The 24,470-nt window shown below is 45.5% G+C and overlaps 1 protein-coding gene and 1 pseudogene across 1 annotated transcript; one reads left to right on the forward strand and one right to left on the reverse strand.

Annotated features, from left to right (window-relative positions):
- Positions 1–456: 456 nt before the first annotated feature.
- ZNF266 (zinc finger protein 266) lies at positions 457–23,894 on the forward strand. Its single transcript, XM_017879873.1, has 9 exons — positions 457–719; positions 824–909; positions 1,162–1,225; positions 16,346–16,499; positions 17,260–17,342; positions 17,943–18,069; positions 18,632–18,712; positions 20,758–20,846; positions 21,772–23,894. The coding sequence occupies exons 4-9, from the start codon at positions 16,475–16,477 to the stop codon at positions 23,215–23,217; spliced, it is 1,851 nt and encodes a 616-aa protein (XP_017735362.1). The 5' UTR covers positions 457–719; positions 824–909; positions 1,162–1,225; positions 16,346–16,474; the 3' UTR covers positions 23,218–23,894.
- Positions 5,519–10,698, reverse strand: LOC108534501 (60S ribosomal protein L17 pseudogene; annotated as a pseudogene).
- Positions 23,895–24,470: the final 576 nt, after the last annotated feature.

Below are 24,470 nucleotides of genomic sequence, written 5' to 3' on the forward strand. Positions count from 1 at the left end.
AGCCAGGATGGTCTCGATCTCCTGACCTCGTGATCCGCCCGTCTCGGCCTCCCAAAGCGCTGGGATTACAGGCTTGAGCCACCGCGCCCGGCCGGAAGAATCATTTTGAGGGTGCTAGGAACGTGGGAGGAGGTGAAAAGAAAAGCTTTTTGTGAGCATTGTGCGCATCCGGTGGGGGAGCCCCCACCTCTAACTTTGCCAACACCACCGACCCCACCCTAGGTATGGGCCCCCGTCCGCAGGCCTGGTTCTAACCTCAACCTTGTGCTCTGGGCCCCTTTTGGCCTACATCCCTCAAGCTGAGCCGACTCCAAGGTCTCCAAGGCGTCTCAGTAGCCACTGGGGAGTAAACCAGAATCTCTCTGCCTGAGGACGTTCAGCTTGGCTGAGGTTGCAGTCCCCAAGCGCTCTTCCAGGTTTGGGGCTGGAGGCGGAAGTGACGTCAGCGGAGCGCGGCTGTGTTTTCCGGCGCTTTCTCTGCGCAGGCAAACCACTTTTCTTCCTGGTGATGTTAGGGCTTAACATAGCTTTGGCGAGGTCGGATAACGGGCGGGAGCCAGCGGTGAAAGGGGTGGTGAAAGTGCCAGTTTGCCCCAGGCCGCCGAGGGGCCTCTTTAGAGAGGCCTTGCCTGACCCCTCGCGTCCGCCGAGGCCAAAAAGCCCCTCAAGCTGTCACTGGTACGGCCCTGGGCCAGGAGCCTTTTCGGGATCTGTCTTAAGTGCGCTTCCTCAACGATTTTTGCAAACACGGTGATTGCCGCTTCAAAGTCCTCCAAAGCAATCTTTATGACTTTTTTTTTTCCCTTTCTTTCTTTTTTTCCAGAAACGGGTTTTCGCCGTTCGAGTCAGGTTGACTGTGGTCCTTTGTCCCCCCCCATCTCCTGGACCTGGCGAGTCTGGCGCGTCCGGGTGAGTACTGGGGTGAGAGGTGGTTTTGGGGGCTTCTTCCTCCTGTTTTATCTGAGAATTTGTTTTTCTCTTTGTGCATCCTGTATTTACTTTTGACACACTACATTCAGGTAGAAACATAAAGCTACTTTTTAGGTATCTAGGGTGTGCTTATTTCTCTATGTGAATATAAACGTTTGTAGACCGCAAGTCTTTCTACTGAAGAAAAGCAAGAATACTCAACTAGCTATTCTTTTTATCCGAACTTCCTAGGCCTGTACCTCCCCACAGAGCTTCAAAACAGGGGCTTATAGGAAGAAGGAATGGAGGCTTTGAAGTAAGTTGAACATTGCAGGCGTGACACTTAAGGTTTAAATGCTTGCTAATACGTGTCCTATAGATAAAGACATGTCCTTTTAAAACCATAATACTATAAACCAAGAAAATTTAAAATGTTGTTAATATGTACCCTGTGTAAAAAGGTACAATTCTCCACTTTGTTCCAATGCGTGCTTTTGATTGTTTTGAAATCTAATATGTATCCAAGTTTTCATGTCTTTTAGTCTCTTTAAAACTAGCAGATACTGTTTATCCGTTATATTGTCTTTTTGCGGAGTCATTCGTTCTTTCAGAAAGTTATACATTTTGGTAGTTCTGACTGTATTCTGTGTTGTGTTTAAATGTATCCTTCATTTCTTCGTGTATCCCGTAAAAGAATGAGTGTCTGGTTAATTAAAGCATAGTAAAAAAAATTCAGTCAAGGGCTGTTCTTAGGGAGGTTGTAAAGTAGGGGAGGAGGCTGGTATGTAACCAAGCAAATAAGTGTATTACAAATTGATGAGGGTCTGTAAGTAAAGTAGAAGGCAGAATTATTTTCTCTATTTTTCTTTGGAATAGGCAATGCTAAGAAAAGAGTGATATTCAAGCTGAGACCAAAAAATATGGTATGATTTAGCCATGTTGAAGGGGAAGGAAATAAGAGCTGGCCAAAGCATTCTGTGAATTGGCTGACTCCATTTCTAGGGTGAGAGAGAGGAGTGCATCAAAGATTACCCCAGGTTTGACACAGTCAGTATTCTTTTCTTTGGTTGGGGAAACAATGTGATGGGATAATTTAATCTTAAATGTATGACTGACAGGAAAAAGTAAGTGATATCTTGTTTTTGGAGACAGAGTTTCGCTGTTGTTCAGGATCCACTGTAGTGGCAGGATCTCGGCTCACTGTAACACTGTAACCTCCACCTCTCCAGTTTTCAAGCCATCCTTCTGCCTTAGCCACCCTAGTAGCTGGGATTATAAGTGTGCGCCATCATGCCTGGCTAATTTTTGTATTTTTTTTTTGTTTGTAGAGATGGTTTCACCATGTTGGCCAGGCTGGTCTTGGACTCCTGCCCTCAAGTGATCCACTCACCTTGGCCTCTCAAGGTGCTGGGATTACAGCTGTAAGCCACTGTCCCTGGCCAAAGTAAGTGATATCTGACAAATGATGTAAATCAAGGGAAAATAGGAGAAGCATGAATGTGTTTTAATTACATGAATAAGAAATTAATTCAAGGGATTAATGAGCATCAGTGCTTGAGCATTGAAAAATAAGCTCTCCGTGAAAATTCACTGATGTTAATTATCAGTCTTAGGAAATATGTATATTCATAAACAGACAAAACTTCTTTTGATGTTGTTTTTTTTCAATTCACTTTTGGGCTCTTTCTACCTAAATTAGTCCTTCGTTTCCCTGAAGGAATGTCCAGAATAAGCACTCTGTGTGATTCCTTACAGACACTCATACACCTAGGGGGTTGGCTTGATACACTCCATGTAAGTAAATGACCAGAAAACTCACCTGCCAATGTGGGCTGCCAAAAAGCTGTGAAGGGGCCACGTGGCCTGGAAATACAACAGATCTTAGAATAATGTCTGTTAATCATAACATCCATGAGGGAAAAAAAATCTAATTCCGGTAGGGCCACTCTGTAGATTCTGCACGTTCTTCCCACGTCTGCATGGGTTTTCTCTGGGCACTCTGGCTTCCCCCCACATCCCAAAGATGCACGTTAGCTTAATTGGCGTGTCTACATCGTCCCCCTATGAATGTGTGTGTGTGTGCCCTGAGCTGTTAGGATGGGCTCTGGCCATTTTTATCCTGGAACTGGAATAGGTGGATTGGAGAATGAATGAATGAATACAAACTATTGTAAAATAAAAATTCCTAAAACATTTGAGAATGATGCAAATGTACAACAGTAAATGGTACCACTTAGCAAGCTGGCCCCATTTGTTACTGTTTTTGAGCTTCTTGGTGGTAGGAGGTGGTCCTTACAGTGTTTGCTTTGGAAACATTTATTTGTTGATTTAACCCACCACTGTTAATTCCATCACACACCGATTCATCAAAAATTGGATAAACATCTTATTTTTATTAGTCTTTTTTAAATGTATATATAGCTCACATTTATTTCAATATTTAATATTAGAAGTGTTTGGGGTCTTTATTTAGAAGTTTAGTGACGTTTTTGTGAGCAGAAATATGCTGTAGGAGCTTAACTCGCTTATATCAGTTAGCATGGGAAAAAATTCGCTTTTGTGGGATATCATTTCGCTTAAAGTCTCAGTTTCCAAGAACCTGTTGACAACTTCAAGTGAAGACTGAAATTGTATATATTTTCTCTGTTTGGCACTTAGGGGTTCCAGTGAGGTAGCCACATGTAGTGAAATCATTGATGCGGATCTGATATAAAGTTGTTGAGGATGTGCATATATTACTTTTTGGAGAGCGTATTGGCAAACCAATTTCAAAAACTGTTGGCAGTACATACTAGGTTTATACACATACATGTCCTACAGCAACAGTAGTGTGTACAATATGTGTATCAAGATAAAAGTAGGCCAGGTGCAGTGGCTCACACCTGTAATCCTAAGACTTTGGGAGGCCAAGGTGGTTGGATCACTTCAGGTCAGGAGTTCAAAACCAGCCTGGCCAACATGGTGAAACCCCGACTCTACTAAAAAAATACAACAATTAGCCGGGCATGGTGGTGGGTGCCTGTAATCCCAGCTACTTGGGAGACTGAGGCCGGAGAATCACTTGAACCAGGGAGGTGGAGGCTGCAGTGAGCTGAGATTGCGCTACTGCACTCCAGTCTGGGCAATCAGAATGAGACCCTGTCTAAAAACAAAACAAGACAAAAAAACCCAACTGACTTGAGACCTCAATTACATCTGCAGTCTCTTTATTTTTGCTTATTCTTCTGTTAGAAACAGGTCAGAGGTCATGTATGCACTCAACAGGAGGGCATTTTCTATGGGTATGAATGCCAGCAGGTGGGGATCTCTGGGGTCATATTAAAATATTTGGCCACAGTGTGGCTGTAGTCCACTGGATGGTGAAGTTTGCTGGGTTACTCAGACTGGAGTTGGTCATAGTCCTTAGGCAAGATTGAAGCAGTGTTCCAAGTCAAAGGCCGGCTGCAATGGGTGGGTCAGCCTTTAGGGGAAGTCAGGACACCACTGTAGCTATGAGGCTTGGAAGGCTTCATGTCTGCCCTGGAAGTGCTGTGACAAACACACCTCTGGGGCACACTCACACTGATGGTGATGGCAGCTATGCACAGGAAATTCGGATGCCACTTTGTTTGCAAGGCCTGGGACATCAGTGTTCACATTTGGAGGTCTTTGGGAACAAACCTCTGAGGCACAGGTCATGCAGCAGCATGCATCCTGGTATGTGCATTGTCTGCGTCATGAGGGGCACAAGCCATCAAGCCAAGTTGGCACATGTGCAGAGGGTGCCTCTGCTAGTGGGAGTGTTTTGAGCATGTGGCATCCGTGTTAGGAGGGCCATAGGTGGTGGTGACTGGGCCAGGGTTTTGTGGTATCCTGAGGACTGTGTTCTGGGCACATGGCATGGACAGAGCACCCTCCAGTGCCCTCACACCCACACTGCTGACCATTGTCCTGCAATTGTATCCAGGAGGCAATGCTTCCTTGTGCAGTGTCCATCCCATGTCCCCTTTTTGTATGTTCCTTTAATTTGGTGCTGAGACCTCTGTCTCTGGAGAGTGGCTGTAAATTCTAGCCCTGTCCCGACCAAGAGGAGAGATGTTCTGGTGTGTTGGGTGGGTTAGATACAGAAAAGGCAACACAACAAAACACATCAAGTAGCAGAAGCATCTTATTCCTCACAGATCCATGGGAAGAGGGTTGCCCTTGAGGTCCTGATGGCAAGTCAGGAGACAGCTGGGTGCTAACCAGTGGGTGGGGAATGAGACAGAGAAGACCTGTGGGACTGTGCCTTTGTTATGGTCCATGGGCTTTATCCCTCAGACTTTCCCAGCGTGGTTGTGGATTGGATAGACCTGAGCGGTGGGGAGAACTGACTTACATGACTGGTATTGGCCAGTAGGTTTCATTATGGTCAGCTGCTGTGGGGTGTGTTGGGTTTGGGGTCAGTGAGGTAAGGACAAGTAGGCTATGTCACAAACAGTACACAGGGAGGGGAAGTTTTAAGTAAGCCAAAGGTGATGGGGTCTGACTCGGTTCCAAATAACTTACATCAGGCCTAAAAATGGATGTAGGGCAGTTATGTTGGAGGGTATGAGCTGATGATTTAGTAAAGCATATGTAAAGGTTAGTGGTATTGTGTGTAACCAAGGGGCAGGAGTGGTTGTGGTTGGATAGGCAAGGCTGGAAGTTGAGATAGAAAGTGGGAAGGGTAGTAGTGTTGTGGGACAAAGATGGGAGAGACTGAACAGAGTGAGTTCAGGAAAGGTCTTTGTTAAAAGGTGATCACCTGGCTCAGTAGGACTAGGGTCCAGGAAAGTCTGAGGCCTGAACAAAGAAGGCAGCCACCTTTTAAGCAGTCAGTGGCCGGGAGCTACTGATGCAGGAAGCGTACTTACAGAAGCGAGAACAGAGGCAGTTGATCAGTCTTTTACATTTATCTGTACTACATGTTCCACATCCCTGGGAGACCATGTTTCTATATTAACCTTAAAACTTTGCAGCTGCACTAGGGAGGTGAAGTAGGAACTCACTGAGCCCCAAGGAACGTGAAACTAGCAAGTACAGATAAGGCTCGCTGAGCGCAGAAGAAAAAACAGGCAGTTAGTATTCTTTTCTTACTTAGACTACTGGGTGGAGGGGGTGGAGGGGGAGGGGCTATGCTACACTTTGCTTTTGAAGGAAAAGTAAAATTTTGGTTGTCTTTAACTATACTTGTAAAATTCATGAATTCCTTCTTCAGTAGAAGGCATCAGGGAGTAGGTGGTCCCCTCCCTGGGGTTAAGGAGTTTACTGCCATGAGGTAGGTGCCTCTTGGGGAAAACAGTAATCTCCATTAATTTTAGTAACTCCTACCAGATTTTCCTCCAGGCATGGGTATATGGGTGTGCACGTATGAGCAGAAAGCAAATACTCTGCCAGGATCATGGGCTAAGCAGACAGATCAGGACGAAAAAAATGTTGTGTCCATTTGTGTTTTAGAGGCAGTCCATGGGCATCACTGTGTGGAGGTTTTAGTGCAATGGTGGGGTCATATCCACCATCAGAGTCTGGGGTCGGGGCTGTGTTGCTGGAGACAATGTTGTTTCCAGCGGTGATATTTTGGGCTAGGACAAAGTCATCTAGGGTGTCACTGGGGTATCCTTTTTTTTTTCCCTTTAAATTACATTTATTTTAATGCTGAATTTACTCCCGCGCCATAAGTTTTTGTTTCTTCAGTTTCTTCTGGGATATCTTTTCCTTCTGGGCACCTCCTCTTCTGGTTTAGGAACAATCTGTTCCTTTTCAGTAAGGATCATCTCAGTGTGGCAGGGAGAGCTCATGTATGGGTTAATCCGACCACCATGAGCTCTGTAGGTCCGGTCGGCGCATCTTAGGTGCTTTGTTCACTTGGATATACTCGATGACAAAGAGAATCTACATCTAAACTCCTTCAGTTCGCATTACTCTCTGCATTTTAAGCATGTGCAGCAAAATTCAGCACTGTTTTGGGCCATCGACCTTGTGTCCAGCCCCACTGCTTGGCTTGGGCACACCTGCCAACTCCACCATTATAACGTCGGAATGGTACGCACTGTTTCTGTAAAGTGGCATCTTTCAGATACTTCGTGGCTTTTCGAATATGCATACCCTTGATGGCCTGGGCAGTTTCACAAGTGTTCTTAAAGTGAACACGAAGATTGGAACCTCTTGATTTGCATGATTTCGTGGGGTTCTCCGGGTCAAGTGAATAGCGAACCATTTTCTCAGATTACCTCAGGCCACTTAGGGAAAGAGCTGGGGTATCCTTTTAAAGTGGATACCCACTGAAGTAGATGTGGCCCTCCAGGTTGTAAACCAACACAGCACCTAGTAAGATGAACCGTTAATAGAATGATATGTAGCTGTACCTGATAACATGTTTTTGTTTCTGTCTTTTGGTGGAAGTTTAGGTTCAGATGGGTCCCCTGTCAGATAAGCAGCTGCCGGGCCTCTGGGACAATCTAATGTTAGTAAGTCCCAGGAGACTACGCACCCTCGATTTGGCCTTCAACCCTTATGGGATGGGGGCAAGACTGAAAATAAGTTAAGCCCTAGAGCATGATAGAGAATTTCAGCAGTCTGTTTTTTGGACTGGAATTTGAAAAGTAGTTATTTGAGGACATTTTTCTGTCTTTCAGTGAAACGAGTTATCTGAGACCTATTAGGGAAATGAAAGTTCCATTGAATAGATTTTTCGAGGGGCTAGCATTATGTATTTGAAGAAATGAAACATGGGCTGGGCACAGTGGCTCACCCCTGTAATCCCAGCAGTTTGGGAGGCTGAAGTGGGAGGATTGCTTGAACCCAGGAGTTTGAGACCAGCCTGGGCAACATAGCGAGACTCTGCCTCTTAAAAAAAAAATTAAATTGACAAAAAAGAAGTGAAACATATATCTAGGTTACTAATAAAGTCTGTAACTCTGAAGGGAATAAGTAGGGTCCTGGCAAGGCCTTGTATTGTGGCTTTTAGTATGTGGAGAGATGTGAGATTTTGCTTTATATTTTGGGTATCTGTCAGACAAGATATTCCCAGGGTTTGTTTTTTTTTCCCCCACCTTGAAAGGGACAATTTTTAGGTAATGACCCAATAGTTTATCGTAACCGTGAGGAAGGTGGGATGGTTTGTTGACCCGGGCATCCAGTGCTAAGACAGCTGCCTGAAATTTGGCCAGGCCCATTGTTTCTTGGGTCCTGTCCTTTATTAGGGACATCCTGGCTAAGGGATGGAAGGCAGCAGCATTCCACTGAGCTCCATCACTTACAATAGTCACAGTGGCCTTTGCACAGCCTATGAACTCCCATTACTGTTGACTTAGTTAATCCCAAGGGCTTTCCAGGTAGTCAGGGGACCTGGGGGAGGGAGGGGTGACCTCCTTCAGCACCCTGGCATCAGGCAAGGGATTGAGGACAGGGGAAGCCATTGCCTCCTGCAGGTGGATTCGACTCGAGGGCCTGAGATTGGTTTTGTCGTGGCCTAAGGAGGCCTCAGTGGCCAGGCAGAGCTTGTGGGGGGTTGTGTCCCTGACCCAGAGCACAGTGGGCAGCTGCATAGGAGGATCACAGGCTCAGGTCTGTGAGATCCTCTGTTTCCAGCAGAGCCCTGTAGATGGCCAGTCACTTGTTTTACTGGTGAATAACAGGAAGTCAGGAGGGGCAGTTTCTCTCACTAGAGGGCCTGGGGCAGCTAATGACCATCATCAGTGGTCCAGAGACTCCAGCAGGCATTTAAAAAGTTGCCAGTCTCTCTATCATGAAGGAGGTCCTTTTAGGAAGTTGCTTTTTTTTCTTTCCCGTAACATAACACGTTACGTTAGCCAAATTTATAATTAAAAGCACAATAGTTATTGGTCGTTTATTGAATAGAATCAGGAGTTTTAATAATACTGGGTGTGGGCGCCTTGATGGATGGGACCACAATGTGAAGGCCATAGTAATCCAGCATGAGGTGCCCTTTATTTTGTTTTCAGATTTAAGAGCAGGCACAATTGGGCTGTCAAATGGAGAAGCAGTAGGGATAATCACCCCTTCATTAATTAGGTTTTATAGAAGTTTTAATCCTCGAGGCCCTATTGTAACTTACATTGGGCCATGTGAAGTATCTTAAGTGATTATCCATGGGGTCCCATTTTACCCAGCCAATTTGTAAGTGTCAAAGTCTCTATTTATTATGTTAGCATATTTATGCCTAATATGGAATATTTTAGGGCAATGGGTACTATGACTCTGGGAAACTGAAGACTTCAGTTAAAGCGAGGCGTACCTAATTTTTTTCTCTTGTATTTAGTTACCCTTCTAAGATTTTAGGGAGCACAATGTTTAAATTTAGTGGGATCCTCAGGTATAAGTGTAATTTGAGCCCCAGATTGAGTAGGCCTATGCAGTTTTGTTAATTGGTACATTTTAGCAAATGTTAGTTAAAATCTAATTACCTATTATTTTTTTCCCCCGTGTCTCATGGTCTGTGTTTAAATCATTAAGTAATCTAGGACTGGCGGGATTATGTTTGTTAGACCTGGCATTTGCTTTGTACTTAAAGTTCAAAAAAAGTTCCTTTTTTTTTTTCTTTCTTTTTTCTCTTTTTTTGGTCTTAGACTTTTAACTGCCTGAAGGGTTCTTAATTTCTGTCTCTGGCTGATAAGAGGAAAAGAAGGAGGGGTAAGGGGCCCAGTGCTTCTAGGCAGTAGAGGACTGGGAAGTCCAGACCTCAAGATAATCAGTCTCTTTCCCTCTCTTTTTTTCTTCTAAGTAAAATCTTTAGAAAGGCTTGTATCTCCAGGTGGCTAAAATGTTTTTTCCTTTGTTTACCTGATAAGCTTCCAGTGGTCCCGAGTGGCCCCTGTTTTGGTCTCTGGCCTCCATTTGTGCTTCCCATCTGCCCCGTTTGTACGCAGCCACCTTTCTCTCTAGGGCGCCCGGTTGACCTCGTCAGGGTGGGGGCGTAGAGAAACAGATGCAAGGGAAGACAATGTCAGGGGAATAGCAGACCCCGGCAGCAGCCTTGCCAGCGAGGTGCCGTCATCTCCCCAGTGAAGGGGCTGCTACTGTTGTCAGGGTGGGAAGTTGGTGGTCTCGTCTGTACTGCCTCCACTCAGCGGGCAGTCAGAATGCCAGTCTTCCTCTTGCACTCCGCTAACCCTCTGACTGGCCCAGAGCCTGCCTTACCCACTTCTGCCTCTCAGTAGCAAGCCCGTGGTGCCAGAGTGAGGCCTTGGGAATACAGCTGGCTTCCTCCAGCCCAGCAGTTCCTATCCAAGCAGCCTTGGATAGTGAGTGTCATACCCCTCCCTCTCAAGGCTAGCAGTTGGTGAGTCCCAGGGAGCACTTGGACTATGGAGAACCCACTCAATTTAGGGAGGGGAGTTTTGGCAGCGTTCCACAAAGACAACAGGCAGCAGTGCACAGCAGCAGAGAGGCACCCCAGCAGGCCATGGAGCCCTCCCATATGGTGTCAGCCATGTGGGTAGGCGAGGTAGTAAGCAGGCCAAGAGGAATCTGAAGGCCTGGGCTTGTGTCCCTCGGGTTGTAACTACACACCCTGTTCACCGCACTGAATATATTTTCCTCTGTTTGGTCTAAGGGGTCTCTCTCTCTCTCTGAAGAGTGGCTGCAAATTCTAGCCCTACCCAGACGGGGAGGAGAGTTACATTCCAGTGTGTTGGGCAGACAAGATGTAGAGGAGGCAGCACAACGAAACACACGAAATGTCAGAAGCGTCCTCCTACTCACAGATCCCTGGAACAGGAGGCTGCTCTTGGAGGCTGATGGAAGTCCAGAGACAGCCGGGTGCTCAACCTGTGGGATAGGAATGAGAGAGAGGACTGTGGGGCCTTGCTTTATTAAGGTCCATGGACGTTATCCCTCAGGCCTTTCTTTGGGAGTTGTAGATTGGCTGCACAAAGGAAAGGTCTTACTTATATGACTCTGGTGTTGGCCACTAAGTTTCATTGTAGTCAGCAGCTGTGAGATGTGTTGGGTTTGGGGCCAGTGAGGTGAGGAACAAGCAGGCTGTATAACAAACAGCTACACAGGCAGGGGAAGTTTTAACTAAGACAAAGGCGATGAGGGTATTGGAGCTGAGATACATAAACAGCTAACTGGCATATTTCACTCTTTGGTTCTTTACCATCCATATGCACTCTCCTACACAGATAGGAGCTTCTTTGGAATAATTAAACAAGTCTATACTCCTACCTAAGAAGATACAAGGGAAGAAGTCCTCACCCATCCCCACACTGAGAAGATGCGCAGTTCAAACAGTCCTTCGTTTTCCCACCGCGGCCGTGTCAGTTACTCCTCAAATTTAGTCCCATTCTAACTATTCTGTTTCCTAAAGACACAATTACATGTGTAACCTCTAATAATGTGTATATAAAATAAAAGTGGGAAAAATATAGAAGTAAATGGTTCATTTGAATAAATAAACACATGGATATAGACACACATAGATATAACAAGCAGAGAGAAAACGTGCAAAGCTACATTTCTTGTTCCTGTCACTGGTCTTGAGGTTGCAGTTGACGTCCACGGCTTACTTCTTCAGTGACTGAGTCCATGTTTTCCCAGCCCTCCACCTGAACCTCAGCTGCTCTGGGTTTTGTACCAGGGAGGAGCGATCCAAATCTTCCTTCGCCCAGAGTCCGAGTCTTCTGTTGTCTTGCCTTCATTCAGCTGTGGTTTTCCGTTAACCTTTTCTATGGAGTATAGAAGTACTCAGAGGTTCTGCACTTCATCGCTTCATCCTCCCTGCCTCAGCTGTCTAGCAGTGCCACAGTTTTCCTTTGATAATTGGGATTAACCACTCTAGCCAGTAGAATTTTTTTTTTTTTCCCTTTTGGGTTAGTGGTATATGAAGCCCAGAAGGGCCAGGTGGCAATCTCCTGTTCCAATGCATTGGAACCATAACGGTACCCCCTGGGGGAGGCATTTTCCACTAGGGACTAAGAAGATCTCTGGACCAGCAGTGCTCTGAGTTGCTGGGAGTGGAAGCAAGTTAATTCCACCTTCACCCATCAATTGTATTTTTTTGTGTGTTTTGTTTTGTTTTGTTTTTTTGAGATGGAGTCTCACTCTGTCACCCAGACTGGAGTGCAGTGGCTCGATCTCGGCTCACTGCAAGCTCCACCTCCGGGGTTCATGCCATTGTCCTGCCTCAGACTCCCGGTAGCTGGGACTATGGGCGCCCGCCACCACGCCTGGCTAATTTTTTGTATTTTTAGTAGAGACGGGGTTTCATGGTGTTAACCAGGATGGTCTCGATCTCCTGATCTCGTGATCTGCCTGCCTCGGCCTCCCAAAGTGCTGGGATTACAGGCGTGAGCCACCGTGCCTGGCCTGTTTTGTTTTCTGTTTTGAGACAGAGTCCTGCTCTGTCACTCAGGCTGGAGTGCAGTGGCACAATCTCGGCTCACTGCAACCTCCGCTTCCTGGGTTCAAACCATTCTCCTGCCTCAACCTCCCAAGTAGCTGGGATTACAGGCATGTGTCACCATGCCCAACTAATTTTTTGTGTTTTTAGTAGAGATGGGGTTTCCCCATGTTGGCTGGGGTGGTCACGAACTCCTGACCTCAAACGATCCACCTGCCTCGGCCTCCTAAAGTGCTGGGATTCCAGGCGTGGGCCACTGCGCCCGGCTCACTCACCAACTCTTGGGCCCATGTATTCTGGCTGTGGGGAGACAGTACCATGGAAGGCTCTCTGACTCAAAGCATACTCCTTGACCTATGGGACAGAATTCCTTTCTAAGGGTTGTCTCCCGTTTGGCCCTGTAACTGAGTTTTCAGTATGTGATTCCACTTTTCACATAGATCCTCTGCTTCTGAGTGATGGGTTGTGTGATGGGACCAGTTGATTGCAAGGACATGCTTCCACTGTTGCACTTCTCTGCAGTGAGATGCTTTTCTTGTTTAGAAACTCTGTTGTGTGGAGGCCGTGACTACTGATAAAGCATGTTGTGAGTCCATGGATGGTGGTGCCAGCAGAAGCCTAACTAGTCGAAAGGCAAATCCACAGCAGAACATGCGTCTGTTCTGGTGAGGATGAGTTATATTTCCTGATAGAAGAGGACCCGTTACAGCATGGCTGGCTGGTCTCCTCTAAGGAATGGCGCCATATTGGATGCTCAGGGTTGATTTCTGCTTTCAGGAGATTAGGCCCAGCAGTAGTGTTAGCTGAGTCAGACTTGGTAAGGGGAAGTCCTTACTGCTGAGCCCATGCATAGCCTTTATCCCTGCTGTCATGAACATTTTTTAATGGGCCTATTGAGCAAGCACTGAGGTAGCTAGGAAAAGTTAACAGGTATCTTTAGTGTGTGTGATTCTGTCTGCCTTATTTCTACTGGATCACCTTTGGTAGGCATTCACATGGGACACAGTCTGTCCTTGCAGTGAGGTCCACCCACGTACCTTTTCCCGGGTTTCCTTGTTACCACTCTGGTTCCTCACACTTTTTTTTTTTTTTTTTTTTTGAGACGGCGTTTCGCTTTGTCACCCAGGCTGGAGTGCAGTGGCACCATCTCGGCGCCCTGCAACCTCCACCTCCTGGGCTCAACCAATTCTTCTGCCTCAGCCTCACGAGTAGCTGGGACTACAGGTGTGAGCCACCACGCCCAGCTGAATTTTTTTTTTTTTTTTTTGGACGGGCAGTCTCGCTCTGTCACCCAGGCCGGAGCTGCAGTCTTTTTTTGCGGATCTCAGCTCACTGCCAAGCTCCGCCTCCGGGTTACGGCCATTCTCCTGCCTCAGCCTTCCCGAGTAGCTGGGGACTACATGGCGTCCCGCATCTCGCCCGGCTGTTTTTTTTGTATTTTTAGTAGGCAGAGACGGGGGTTTCACCATGTTAGCCATGGATTGGGCGGTCTCGATCTCCTACCTCGTGCAGGTCCGCCCGTAACTCGGGGCCCTCCCCAAAGTGCTGGATTACAGGCTTCAGCCACCTACGCCCGGCCTTTTTTTTTTTAATTTTTGGTAGAGACAGGGTGTCACCATATTGGCCCGCTGGTCTCGAATTCCTGACCTCGTGATCTGCCCGCCTTGGCCTCCCAAAGTGCTGGGATTATAGGCATGAGCCAGCGCGCCTGGCATTCCTCCCACATTTTTGACCATCCAGCCAAGCCATAGGCAACTTTTAATGAATCCGTGTATGTGTATGCATGCATCTTGTCAACTCTTACTGCAGACCCAGAAGCAGGCCAATACACTGCCCAAAGTTCGGCCACTGGGAAGATTTTCTTTTCGTACTGTCCTTCAGGGTCAGCCTTTAGCGGGGCTGTAGTGCTTCTGCTCTGTACTTTTGGGGGGTGCTAGAGCTAGTCATCAGACTTGGGGAAAGCAGGAAACAGCCCTCTGGAATGCAGGCAACCCTGGCTGTTGGGCTCATGAGCAGAGGAAGTTAGGGTGCCAGTAAGGGTACTGAGAGCACTAAGTATCCACATCAGGCAACCGGGGGAAACAAGTCTTTGGTATGCAGACAGGCCGTGGGTGGTGGATAAGTGCATAGAAAGAGACAGTATTCCTGTCACCGTTGCATTCATTGAGTAGTTCAATACATTTCCTCAAAACTCAGATGTGTATTGTGTTATGAATTGTGAAGGGGCTGTAGTCTGGGTGTACTTTAACGGTGTTTAGAAGGATCTCAGTTGTCTGTCCAGCCATCACTGGGTGCCTTTAGGCTCCATGCCAGGTAAAGGGGAACATTGGCACCCAAAGATACCTAAGGCTGCCCATGAGATACAGAGACTCCACAAAGAAAAGCAGGTCGCAGTGTCTGTCACCCAGCATCATCCAAGAACATTCCTAGAGACACAGAGTTCCTTGTGATAAAAGGTTTTGTTGCTCCAAAAATACGAAAGTTCAATGTGTCTATCTGTCTACCCAGTAATGTTACAAGATGTGTAAAGGAGTATACATTACAGATACACAAGAAGAAATAGACAAGTCCACAGTTGCAGTGGGAGATTTTAGAATATTTATCTCATGTTATTTAAATAGTAGAGAAAAATGAAGATAGGATGTACATTTGCGAGAGATGAGCACACTGCCTAATTTACCTGTCCAGTGTCGTGTCTGCTAAATGAGGGAAATCACAGAGTGCTTATCTGGAGTTGAGAGTGAAGGAATAGACTGGAAGGGGCAAGAAAGTTTTCAGGGGAGACGAACGCGTTTTACATATCGTTGAGGCTTTTGATTACGCAAGTGTATGCGATTGTCAAAATTCATCCACTGAATACCTAAGATCCGCACTTTTAATTGTGCATTAATTATATTTCAGGTTTAAATAAAATAACATGATTGATTTAGATTTCACCAAACGAAACACATTTGTGGCCCTCTTCAGCCTAAGGATCCCCAGTTTGAAACCCATGGAAGTGGGTACAATCTACACCAGGAATCTAGACGTGGGATTTCTGTAACCCAGTGTGACTTCAGAGTTTTAGCCTTCTCATTCGTAGAATAAAGGCTGTAGCGTCCTTGTGGGGGTGTAGCTGGTTCATGGATAATGAACTGTTCAGTTGTCAGTGATTTTCGTCATTCAGATTCCATTCTGTCAGTCAGCATTTGCACTGTTGTTCTGTGTTTGATTTATTGAAGATTGTGATTAACTTTTATTAAATTTTTAGTTGTATAAATTTTATTAAAATATATTCTGTTCTTGGGTCATGCTAGGTTAATATGGAGTGGGTGTTCAGTAACACATGTGGGTGGTGACCATGGTGTTGCACCATGCGGGTTTAGACCAGCGCTGGTCGTGTGGGAAAGCCGGAGCAGCCACAGATTGGGTGTCAGGGACAAAACTGCTTACATTCAAGTCCTGGTTCACAACTTCCAAACTGGATGATTCTGGACCAAATCCAAGTGTTGTCTGAATGTAGATTTCTTTTCTTTTTCTTTTTCTTTTTTTCCTTTTGATACAGAGTCTCACTGTGTTGCCAGGCTGGAGTACAGTGGTGTGATCTTGGCCCACTGCAACGTCTGTCTCTCAGGTTCAAGCGATTCTCCTGCCTCAGCCTCCTCAGTAGCTGGGATTATACAAAATTTGCACCACCACACCCAGCTAATTTTTGTATTTTCAGTAGAGATGGGGTTTCACCACGTTGGCCAGGCTGGTCTTGAACTCCTGACCTCAACTGACACACCCACCTCAGCTTCCCAAAATGCTGGGATTACAGGCGTGAGCCACCGCGCCCGGCCTGGTTTTTTTCTTTTTCAATTAGGGGTCATTGATATCTGCTGTAAAGAGTGGTTATGATAATTAAGCGTGTACATACAACTGCTAGTGTGGCTTCTGACACACACTGTTCCTCAGTAGCGGCAGCTGGTGGTCCTAATGTTTGTCGTGTGCACCGTTTTCAGTGGCTTTCACCTACATGCTCTGCAGAGAGAGTGCTAGTGATGTCTGATGATTGGTAAGTAACGCTTGTGGGTTAACGGTTTATACAAACAGGACACCATTAACACTGGATAAAGAGAATGGAGGTTACCTCTGTCCGTGTAGATTCCTAAGCTGTCCTGGAGTGATCCTTGGAGTAAAGGAAAGGCATTTTGAAGCACATTTAGCCGTCAGCCCTGTGGGATGGCAGCCACTGATTTGTCCTATGGTAAGTCCTGTTTCTGTTCATTTTCAGAGACCCTGCTTTAGGTGTCCCCCCGCACAATGTGGAGTCCGGTGGCCTGTGCCTGATCATTCATGCTGCAGCCTCATTTCTGAGGTGCTGATGTGGGCGGGGGAATGCTTTGTTCTTTTTCTTTTCTTTTCTTTTTTTTTTTTTTTGAGACAGTCTTGCTCTGTTGCTCAGGCGGAAGTGCAGTGGCACAATCTCAGCTCATTGCAACCTCTGCCTCCCGGGTTCAAGCAATTTTCCTGCCTCAGCCTCCCGAGTAGCTAGGATTACAGGCGTGTGCCACCACACCTGGCTAAGTTTTTGTATTTTTAGTAGAGACGGGGTTTCACCATGTTGGCCAGGCTGGTCTCAAACTCCTAACCTCAAGTGATCTGCCCGCCTTGACCTCCTAAGGTGCTGGGATTACAAGCGTAAGCCATCGCACCTGGCCAGAATGCTTCATCAGCCCCCTGCTGTGTGTGCTTTGGGAAGAGGTGCTATGTATTTCCACGGTTAAGTTTCATTATCTGTAAAATAAGACTGTTACCCTTTCCCAGTGGGCAGCATGACTGATCATCCTTTTTTTTTGCCTTTAGGTGAGGCAGGACTGCCCTGGAATTGATAGCAGTAGTGTGTATGTGTGTGTTTTCTTGAGCGTGCAGGAGTATATGGGAATCTCACAGTAGGACTTTGGGGTGTGTGAATGTGGGAGTTATGGTCAGCCCTGGGTTCTCATGCCTTCTTTCTTTTCCATGAGGTCTTTGCAGGGACCCAGTCTGCCTTCAAGAAAAGACAGAAGTAGAAAGGGTGGTGGCTGACTGTCTGACAAGTTGTTATCAGGTATGCAGGAAGTGTATCCTTCTCCAAAATATCATACTTGGATCACCAGGTAGACACATTTCCTTCTACACAGAATTATCTCCAGAGCTTGTTAAAGCAAATAAAGCCTTCTTCAAGGACTGAGTCCCTAGTCAAGTTCCCCGAAGGAGTGGAGCCTGTCATATTGGTGAGGGTTTGCCTTGAATGTCATCCCAGTATTTCAGTGTTGATTAATTAGTCTTCCCTCATGGTCCCAACTGCATAGTTTTTATTTTGTTGAGTGTTCTGACACATGGTAAGGGACATAAAAGTATCCTTTGCTGAGATAATTTATCCATTCATCAGCGTTTATCTAGCATCTGCTCAAGAGTGTGCTGCAGTGGAGGGAAATCAGATGACCTTCCAGTCTGGTTGTGTTAGGTACAATCATGTGTAAAAAGTGCCATTCAAGTCATGTCACTGGAGAGGACTGGCAGTGAGTGTGGATAGAGAGGACCTCCTGGGACCAGTGAACTCCGGGGTAGGCGGTGTGAGCCCTCAGACTCTGTAGGTATTGCCTTTTGCAGTGAACACCGGTAGACATGTTATGTGACTCAAGCCAGCATGTGTGTGATGGTTTAGGATTCAGTGACTTTTGATGATCTGGCTGTGGACTTCACCCCAGAAGAATGGACTTTACTGGACCCAACTCAGAGAAACCTCTACAGAGATGTGATGCTAGAGAACTATAAGAATTTGGCCACAGTAGGTAAGACTGGCCTCATCCCTTGTAGCCTGCTGTGGAACAGATTATGTACTTACTGTATTGCACATCAGAGACAGCAACTCTGAACACATTGGGAAATAACAGACATAGTCCCTGCCCTAATGGGGTTTCTTCTACTTGGTGGTAGAGATTCATCAGCACTGTTGGAGCTGTACATTCTCAGTCTCCACCTTTGACATACTCAGTCACAAACTCTGCAACAGGGGCCCTGTCATCTGTGTTTTAACAAGCTCTCATGAATCTGATGTGCTATAATGTTGAAGAATGAGTTGTTTCCCATGAGAATGAAGATCTCTTTGTTTCATTTAACTTCCTATTTGGATAAAACTGTTAGTGCTTTGTAAGTATGTACATCAGCCTGGATTTGGGCTTCAGGGATCAGAGATCACCAATCTTTTGGGGGCACAGACAGATGATATTTGCATTTTTAGCCCTTTTAAAATAATTTCACTGCTTCCATTGGAACTGTAGCTCCTGAGTTATGGAAAGATTTGTCATCTCTTGCATGAGCCTCTTCTGGTAATGAATCTTTCTCTGTGAACAGGGTGTCAGCTCTTCAAACCTAGTCTGATCTCTTGGCTGGAACAAGAAGAGTCTAGGACAGTGCAGAGAGGTGATTTCCAAGGTGAGTGTTCATGAAGGACTGCCCTGGTCAGTAAGTTCAGTATGTTTACAAGTAAAATGAGGAAACCTTTTTTTTTTTTTTGAGACAGATTCTTGCTCTGTCGCCCAGGCTAGAGTACAGTGGTGCCATCTCGGCTCACTGCAACCTCTGCTTCTGGGGTGCAAGCAATTCTTCTGCCTCAGCCTCCTGAGTAGCTGGGATTCAGGCGCGCACTACCACGCCCAGCTAATTTTTGTATTTTTAGTAGAGATGGGGTTTCACCATGTTGGTCATGCTGGTCTCGAACTCCTGACCTTATGATCCGCCTGCCTCAGCCTTCCAAAGTTCTGGGATTACAGGTGTGAGCCACTGTACCTGGCCATAATGAGGAAACTTTTTAAGATGCAGTTTATCTCACAATGTTGAGGCCTTTTTTTTTTTTTTTTTTTTTTTCTGAGACAGTTTTACTGTCACCCAGGCTGTAGTGCAGTGGTGTGATCTCGGCTCACTGCAACTTCAGCCTCCCGGGTTCAAGTGATTCTCCTGCCTCAGCCTCCTGAGTAGCCGGGACTACAGGTGTGTGCCACCATGCCCACCTAATTTTTTGTATTATTAATAGAGATGGGGTTTCACCGCGTTGGCCAGGCTGGTCCCAAACTCCTGATTTCAAGTGTTCCACCTGCCTCGGCTGCTTCCCAAAGTGCTGGGATTACAGGCGTGAGCCACCTTGCCCAGCTAGGCCATTTCTTTCTTAGAAGTTAAGAAATCTTTAGCTTCTCATAGTCTTAACTTTATCTACTCATTTTTTTCCTGTGATAGGACCTGTTGGTTTCTTCTTTAAAAGTTCTTGTTTTGGCCAGGTGTGGTGGCTCACGCCTGTAATCTCAGCACTTGGAGAGGCTGAGGCGGGTCATGATTTCAAGACCAGCCTGGCCAACATGGTGAAACCCATTGCTACAAAAATACAAATATTAGCTGGGTGTGGTGGCGTACTCCTGTAGTCCCTGCTACTAGGGAGACTGAGGCAGGAGAATTGCTTGAACCCAGGAGCTGAAGGTTGCAATGAGCCGAGATTATGCCACTGAACTCCAGCTGGGGTGAGAGAGAGAGACTCTGTCTCAAAAAAAAAAAAAAAAAAAAAAGGCTGGGCATGGTGACTCACCAGTGGCTCACGTCTGTAATCCCAGAACTTTGGGAGGCCAAGGCGGGAGGATCACCTGATGTCAGGAGTTCGAGACGAGCCTGGCCAACAATGCTGAAACCCCGTCTCTACTAAAAATACAAAAATTAGCTGGGCGTGGTGGCAGGCGCCTGTAATCCCAGCTACTTGGGAGGCTGAGGCAGGAGAATCGCTTGAACTCGGGAAGTGGAGGTTATAGTGAGCCAACATTGTCCCATTGCACTCCAGCCTGAGTAACAAGAGTGAAACTCAGTCTCAAAAAAAGAAGAAAAACAAGTTCCCTGTTTTGATGTGTGCTTGTTGTCCTATTCCTCGACTTTCCTTCCATGGTAATATTCTTTGTGTTCACCATAAGTTTTTAATTTTCATAGAATCAGTTGGTAGTAAACTATGTAAAATTTTGATGCTATATCCTTATTATTGCCAAATTTTTGATATACAATCTTCAAATCTGTCTTTGTTTTTTGTTGCCATGTTTAATTTGAAAACAAATACAGGGGCCAGGTGCAGTGGCTCACGGCTATAATTCCAGCACTTTGGGGGGTTGAGGCAGATGAATCACGAGGTCAGGAATTTGAGACCAACTTGGCCAACATAGTGAAACCCCATCTCTACGAAAAATACAAAAATTAGCTGGGTGTGGTGGCACGTGCCTGTAGTCCCAGCTACTCAGGAGGCTGAGGCAGGAGAATCACTTGAACCTGGGAGGCAGAGGTTGCAGTGAGCCAAGACAACGCCATTGCATTCCAGCCTGGGCAACAGAGTGAGACTCTGTCTCAAAAAAAAGGAAAATAAAAAAGAAAACAAATACAAATGATCTCTCATTTTCAGCTCCATCTGTCTACCCTGTGTGTCTCCAAACCCTTACATTTCTTTCTCTCTTTAGCTTCAGAATGGAAAGTGCAACTTAAAACCAAAGAGTCAGCCCTTCAGCAAGATTTTTTGGGGGAGCCAAACTCCAGTGGAATTCAAATGGTAAGATTAACAAGGATACGTCTTAGTTTTCACATTTAGAGATGATTGGGGATTTCATTATAGAAAATCAGAGTAAATCTAGGCATGGTGGCTCACACCTGTAATCCCAGCACTTTGGGAGACTGAAGTGGGAGGATCACTTGAGGCTAGGAGTTCTAGACCAGCCTGGTCAACATAGCAAGATCTTGGCTCTAAAAACTAAATTAATTTAATTACATTAAAAGAAAAAAAATTAGAATGAGAGCTCTTTGAGATAAGTAGCATTCCCAAGAGGGATGATGACTCTGGAGAGGACTCAATACGATGACTTGGGGATGCCTGAAACCTAGCTTGACACTTACTGTTGTTTTTCTCTCAGAATCTTGCTCTCTTGCCCAGGCTGGAATGCAGTTGCATGATCTTGGCTCACTGCAACCTCCACCTCCTGGGCTCAAGCGATTTTTGTGCCTCACCCACCTGAGTAGCTGGGAGTACAGGCATGCGCCACCATGCCTGGCTAATTTTTGCATTTTTAGTGGAGACAGGGTTTCACCATGTTGGCCAGGCTGGTCTTGAACTCTTGACCTGAGGTGATCTGCCCACCTTGGCCTCCCAAAGCACTGGGATTACAGGTGTGAGCCACTGTGCCCAGCCAACACTTAAGTGTTTTAGAGTTCCCATCAAGTACACATTTGTAACTAGATAGTGAGTTTTTAAAGCAATTTCATAAAACTCTACAGACATTCGAGATTAGAGTAGATGGCACAGCCTGACATGAGGTTTTCATCATTCCACTGGAAAGAAATCAAAAGGGCAGTACTTGTATGTGTGTAGTGAAAATGGTAAACATGAAAATAATCATCACAATGTTCCTCTCTTCTGATGAGTGGAATCTGTTAGTGAGTCTGAACAGTCCTTTAATCATCATTCATTTCTTTATCAACAGATAGGAAGCCACAACGAAGGGGAGGTCAATGATGTGAAGCAATGTGGAGATGTCTCCAGTGAACACTCATGCCTTAAGACACACGTGAGAACTCAAAATAGTGAGAACGCATTTGAGTGTCATCTGTGTGGAGTAGACTTCCTTACTCTGCACAAGAAAACCTCTACTGGAGAGCAACGTTCTGTGTTTAGTCAGTGTGGAAAAGCCTTCAGCCTGACCCCAGATGTTGTTTACCAGAGAATGTGCACAGGAGATAAAGCTTTTGATTGCAGTGACTCTGGGAAATCCTTTGTTAATCATTCACACCTTCAGGGACATTTAAGAACTCACAATGGAGAAAGTCTCCATGAATGGAAGGAATGTGGGAGAGGCTTTATTCACTCCACAGACCTTGCTGTGCATATACAAACTCACAGTTCAGAAAAACCCTACAAATGTAAGGAATGTGGAAAAGGCTTTAGATATTCTGCATACCTTAATATTCACATGGGAACCCACACTGGAGACAATCCCTACGAGTGTAAGGAGTGTGGGAAAGCATTCACTAGGTCTTGTCATCTTACTCAGCACAGAAAAAGTCACACTGGAGAGAAACCTTATAAATGTAAGGATTGTGGGAAAGCCTTCACTGTTTCCTCTTGCTTAAGTCAACATATGAAAAGTCATGTGGGTGAGAAGCCTTATGAATGCAAGGAATGTGGGATAGCCTTCACTACATCTTCTCAACTTACTGAACATTTAAAAACTCACACTGCAAAGGATCCCTTTGAATGTAAGATATGTGGAAAATACTTTAGAAATTCCTCATGCCTCAGTGATCACTTTCGAATTCACACTGGAATAAAACCCTATAAATGTAAGGACTGTGGGAAAGCCTTCACTCAGAACTCAGACCTTACTAAGCATGCGCGAACTCACAGTGGTGAGAGGCCCTATGAATGTAAGGAATGTGGGAAGGCCTTCGCCAGATCCTCTCGCCTTAGTGAACATACAAGAACTCACACTGGAGAGAAGCCTTTTGAATGTGTCAAATGTGGGAAAGCCTTTGCTATTTCTTCAAATCTTAGTGGACATTTGAGAATTCACACTGGAGAGAAGCCCTTTGAGTGCCTGGAATGTGGGAAAGCATTTACGCATTCCTCTAGTCTTAATAATCACATGCGGACCCACAGTGCCAGAAAACCATACACGTGTATGGAATGTGGCAAAGCTTTTAAGTTTCCCACTTGTGTTAACCTTCACATGCGGATCCACACTGGAGAAAAACCCTACAAATGTAAACAGTGTGGGAAATCCTTCAGTTACTCCAATTCGTTTCAGTTACATGAACGAACTCACACTGGAGAGAAACCCTATGAATGTAAAGAGTGTGGGAAAGCCTTCAGTTCTTCCAGTTCCTTTCGAAATCATGAAAGAAGACATGCAGATGAGAGACTGTCAGTGTAAGGAATGTGGGAAAACCTAAAGGTGTCCGCGTTCTCTCTGAAGACATGAAAACACTGGGGAGAAACCCTATGAATGTAAAAATGTGGAAGCAACTTTGTATCTCAGGTCCTAATGAACGCGTGTGAATTCACAGTGGAGAAGACCCTGCATCAGGGAATGTGGAAATGACTTCACGGAATTGTCAAGCCTTACCAAACACGTCCGAAATCTCACTAGAGAGAAACCCTGTGAATGTAGAGAATCTGGGAATACCTTTCTGAATCCCACAGACCTTAATGTGCATATGTGAACTCACATTGGAGAGAAACCCTGCAGTTTAAATGGCATGGTCTGGATGATGCCCCACTCCTTATTTGTAAGCCCTAAGTCCTAGTTCCTTACACTATAACTGTATTTGGACATAAGGTTTTCAAACAGGTGAGTAACTTCAAATGAGGCTGTTAGGTTCGATCCTTAATCTAACATCACTGGTGTCCCTATAAGGGAAAGTGAAGGAAGGATACACACGGAGAAGACTGTGTGAATCCACCAGAAGATGGCCATCTGCAAGCCAAGGACAGAGACCTGGAACAGATGCTTTCATTATGGCCTCCAGAGGAAACCAACCCTGTCTCCACCTTGATATTGGACTTCCAGGCTCCAGAACTGTGAGGCAATAAATTTCTCTTGGTTAAATCTTTCAGTCTGTGTTTTGTACAGCAACCCTAGGAAACTAATACTGTGAGGAACTTGGGAAAAGCTTTAGATCAAGCTTGTCCAACCCGCAGGCCAGGATGGCTCTGAATGTGGAAAAACACAAATTTTTAAGCTTTCTTCAAAGATAATGAAATTTTGTTGTGATTTTTTTTTTTCATTCATTAGCTATCATTAGTATTAGTGCAAACACAAAAGCAATCACAGGAGAGACGTTATATGAACGTAGGACATGTGAAGTCTGTAAGTGCTCATCAGATCTTAATACTTCCAACTCTTGTGGTGATAGGCCCTGTGAAAATCAAGGACTATCAAGAAAAGAAAGTTTCTTTTACTATGAAAGTCATAACCGTGACCTCACCCAACACTTAGTGACTTAGAGTGGACTGAGGCTCTATTATTAGGAATGTGGAGAGATTTCATTAAATGTTTATACCTTATACAAGGAATAAAAATTCACAGTGTAGAGAAGACTTCGCTTTGAGGCATGTGGGAAAGCTTTTACTAATTCCATGAGGCTTATTTTATACATCTAAAATTAGACTGCAAGTGAGCAAAGA

The sequence above is a fragment of the Rhinopithecus bieti genome, unplaced genomic scaffold, assembly GCF_001698545.2.
Source record: "Rhinopithecus bieti isolate Rb0 unplaced genomic scaffold, ASM169854v2 scaffold_10589, whole genome shotgun sequence".
Taxonomy (NCBI): domain Eukaryota; kingdom Metazoa; phylum Chordata; class Mammalia; order Primates; family Cercopithecidae; genus Rhinopithecus; species Rhinopithecus bieti.

Bases quoted from the DNA above. Each gene is read 5' to 3' on its own strand.
- ZNF266 (XM_017879873.1), top strand. From the start codon at position 16,475: ATGGCAGCCACTGATTTGTCCTATG. The intron at 17,343-17,942 runs GTATGCAGGAAG...GTGATGGTTTAG, and splicing joins GTCTGACAAGTTGTTATCAG to GATTCAGTGACTTTTGATGA. The intron at 20,847-21,771 runs GTAAGATTAACA...CTTTATCAACAG, and splicing joins ACTCCAGTGGAATTCAAATG to ATAGGAAGCCACAACGAAGG.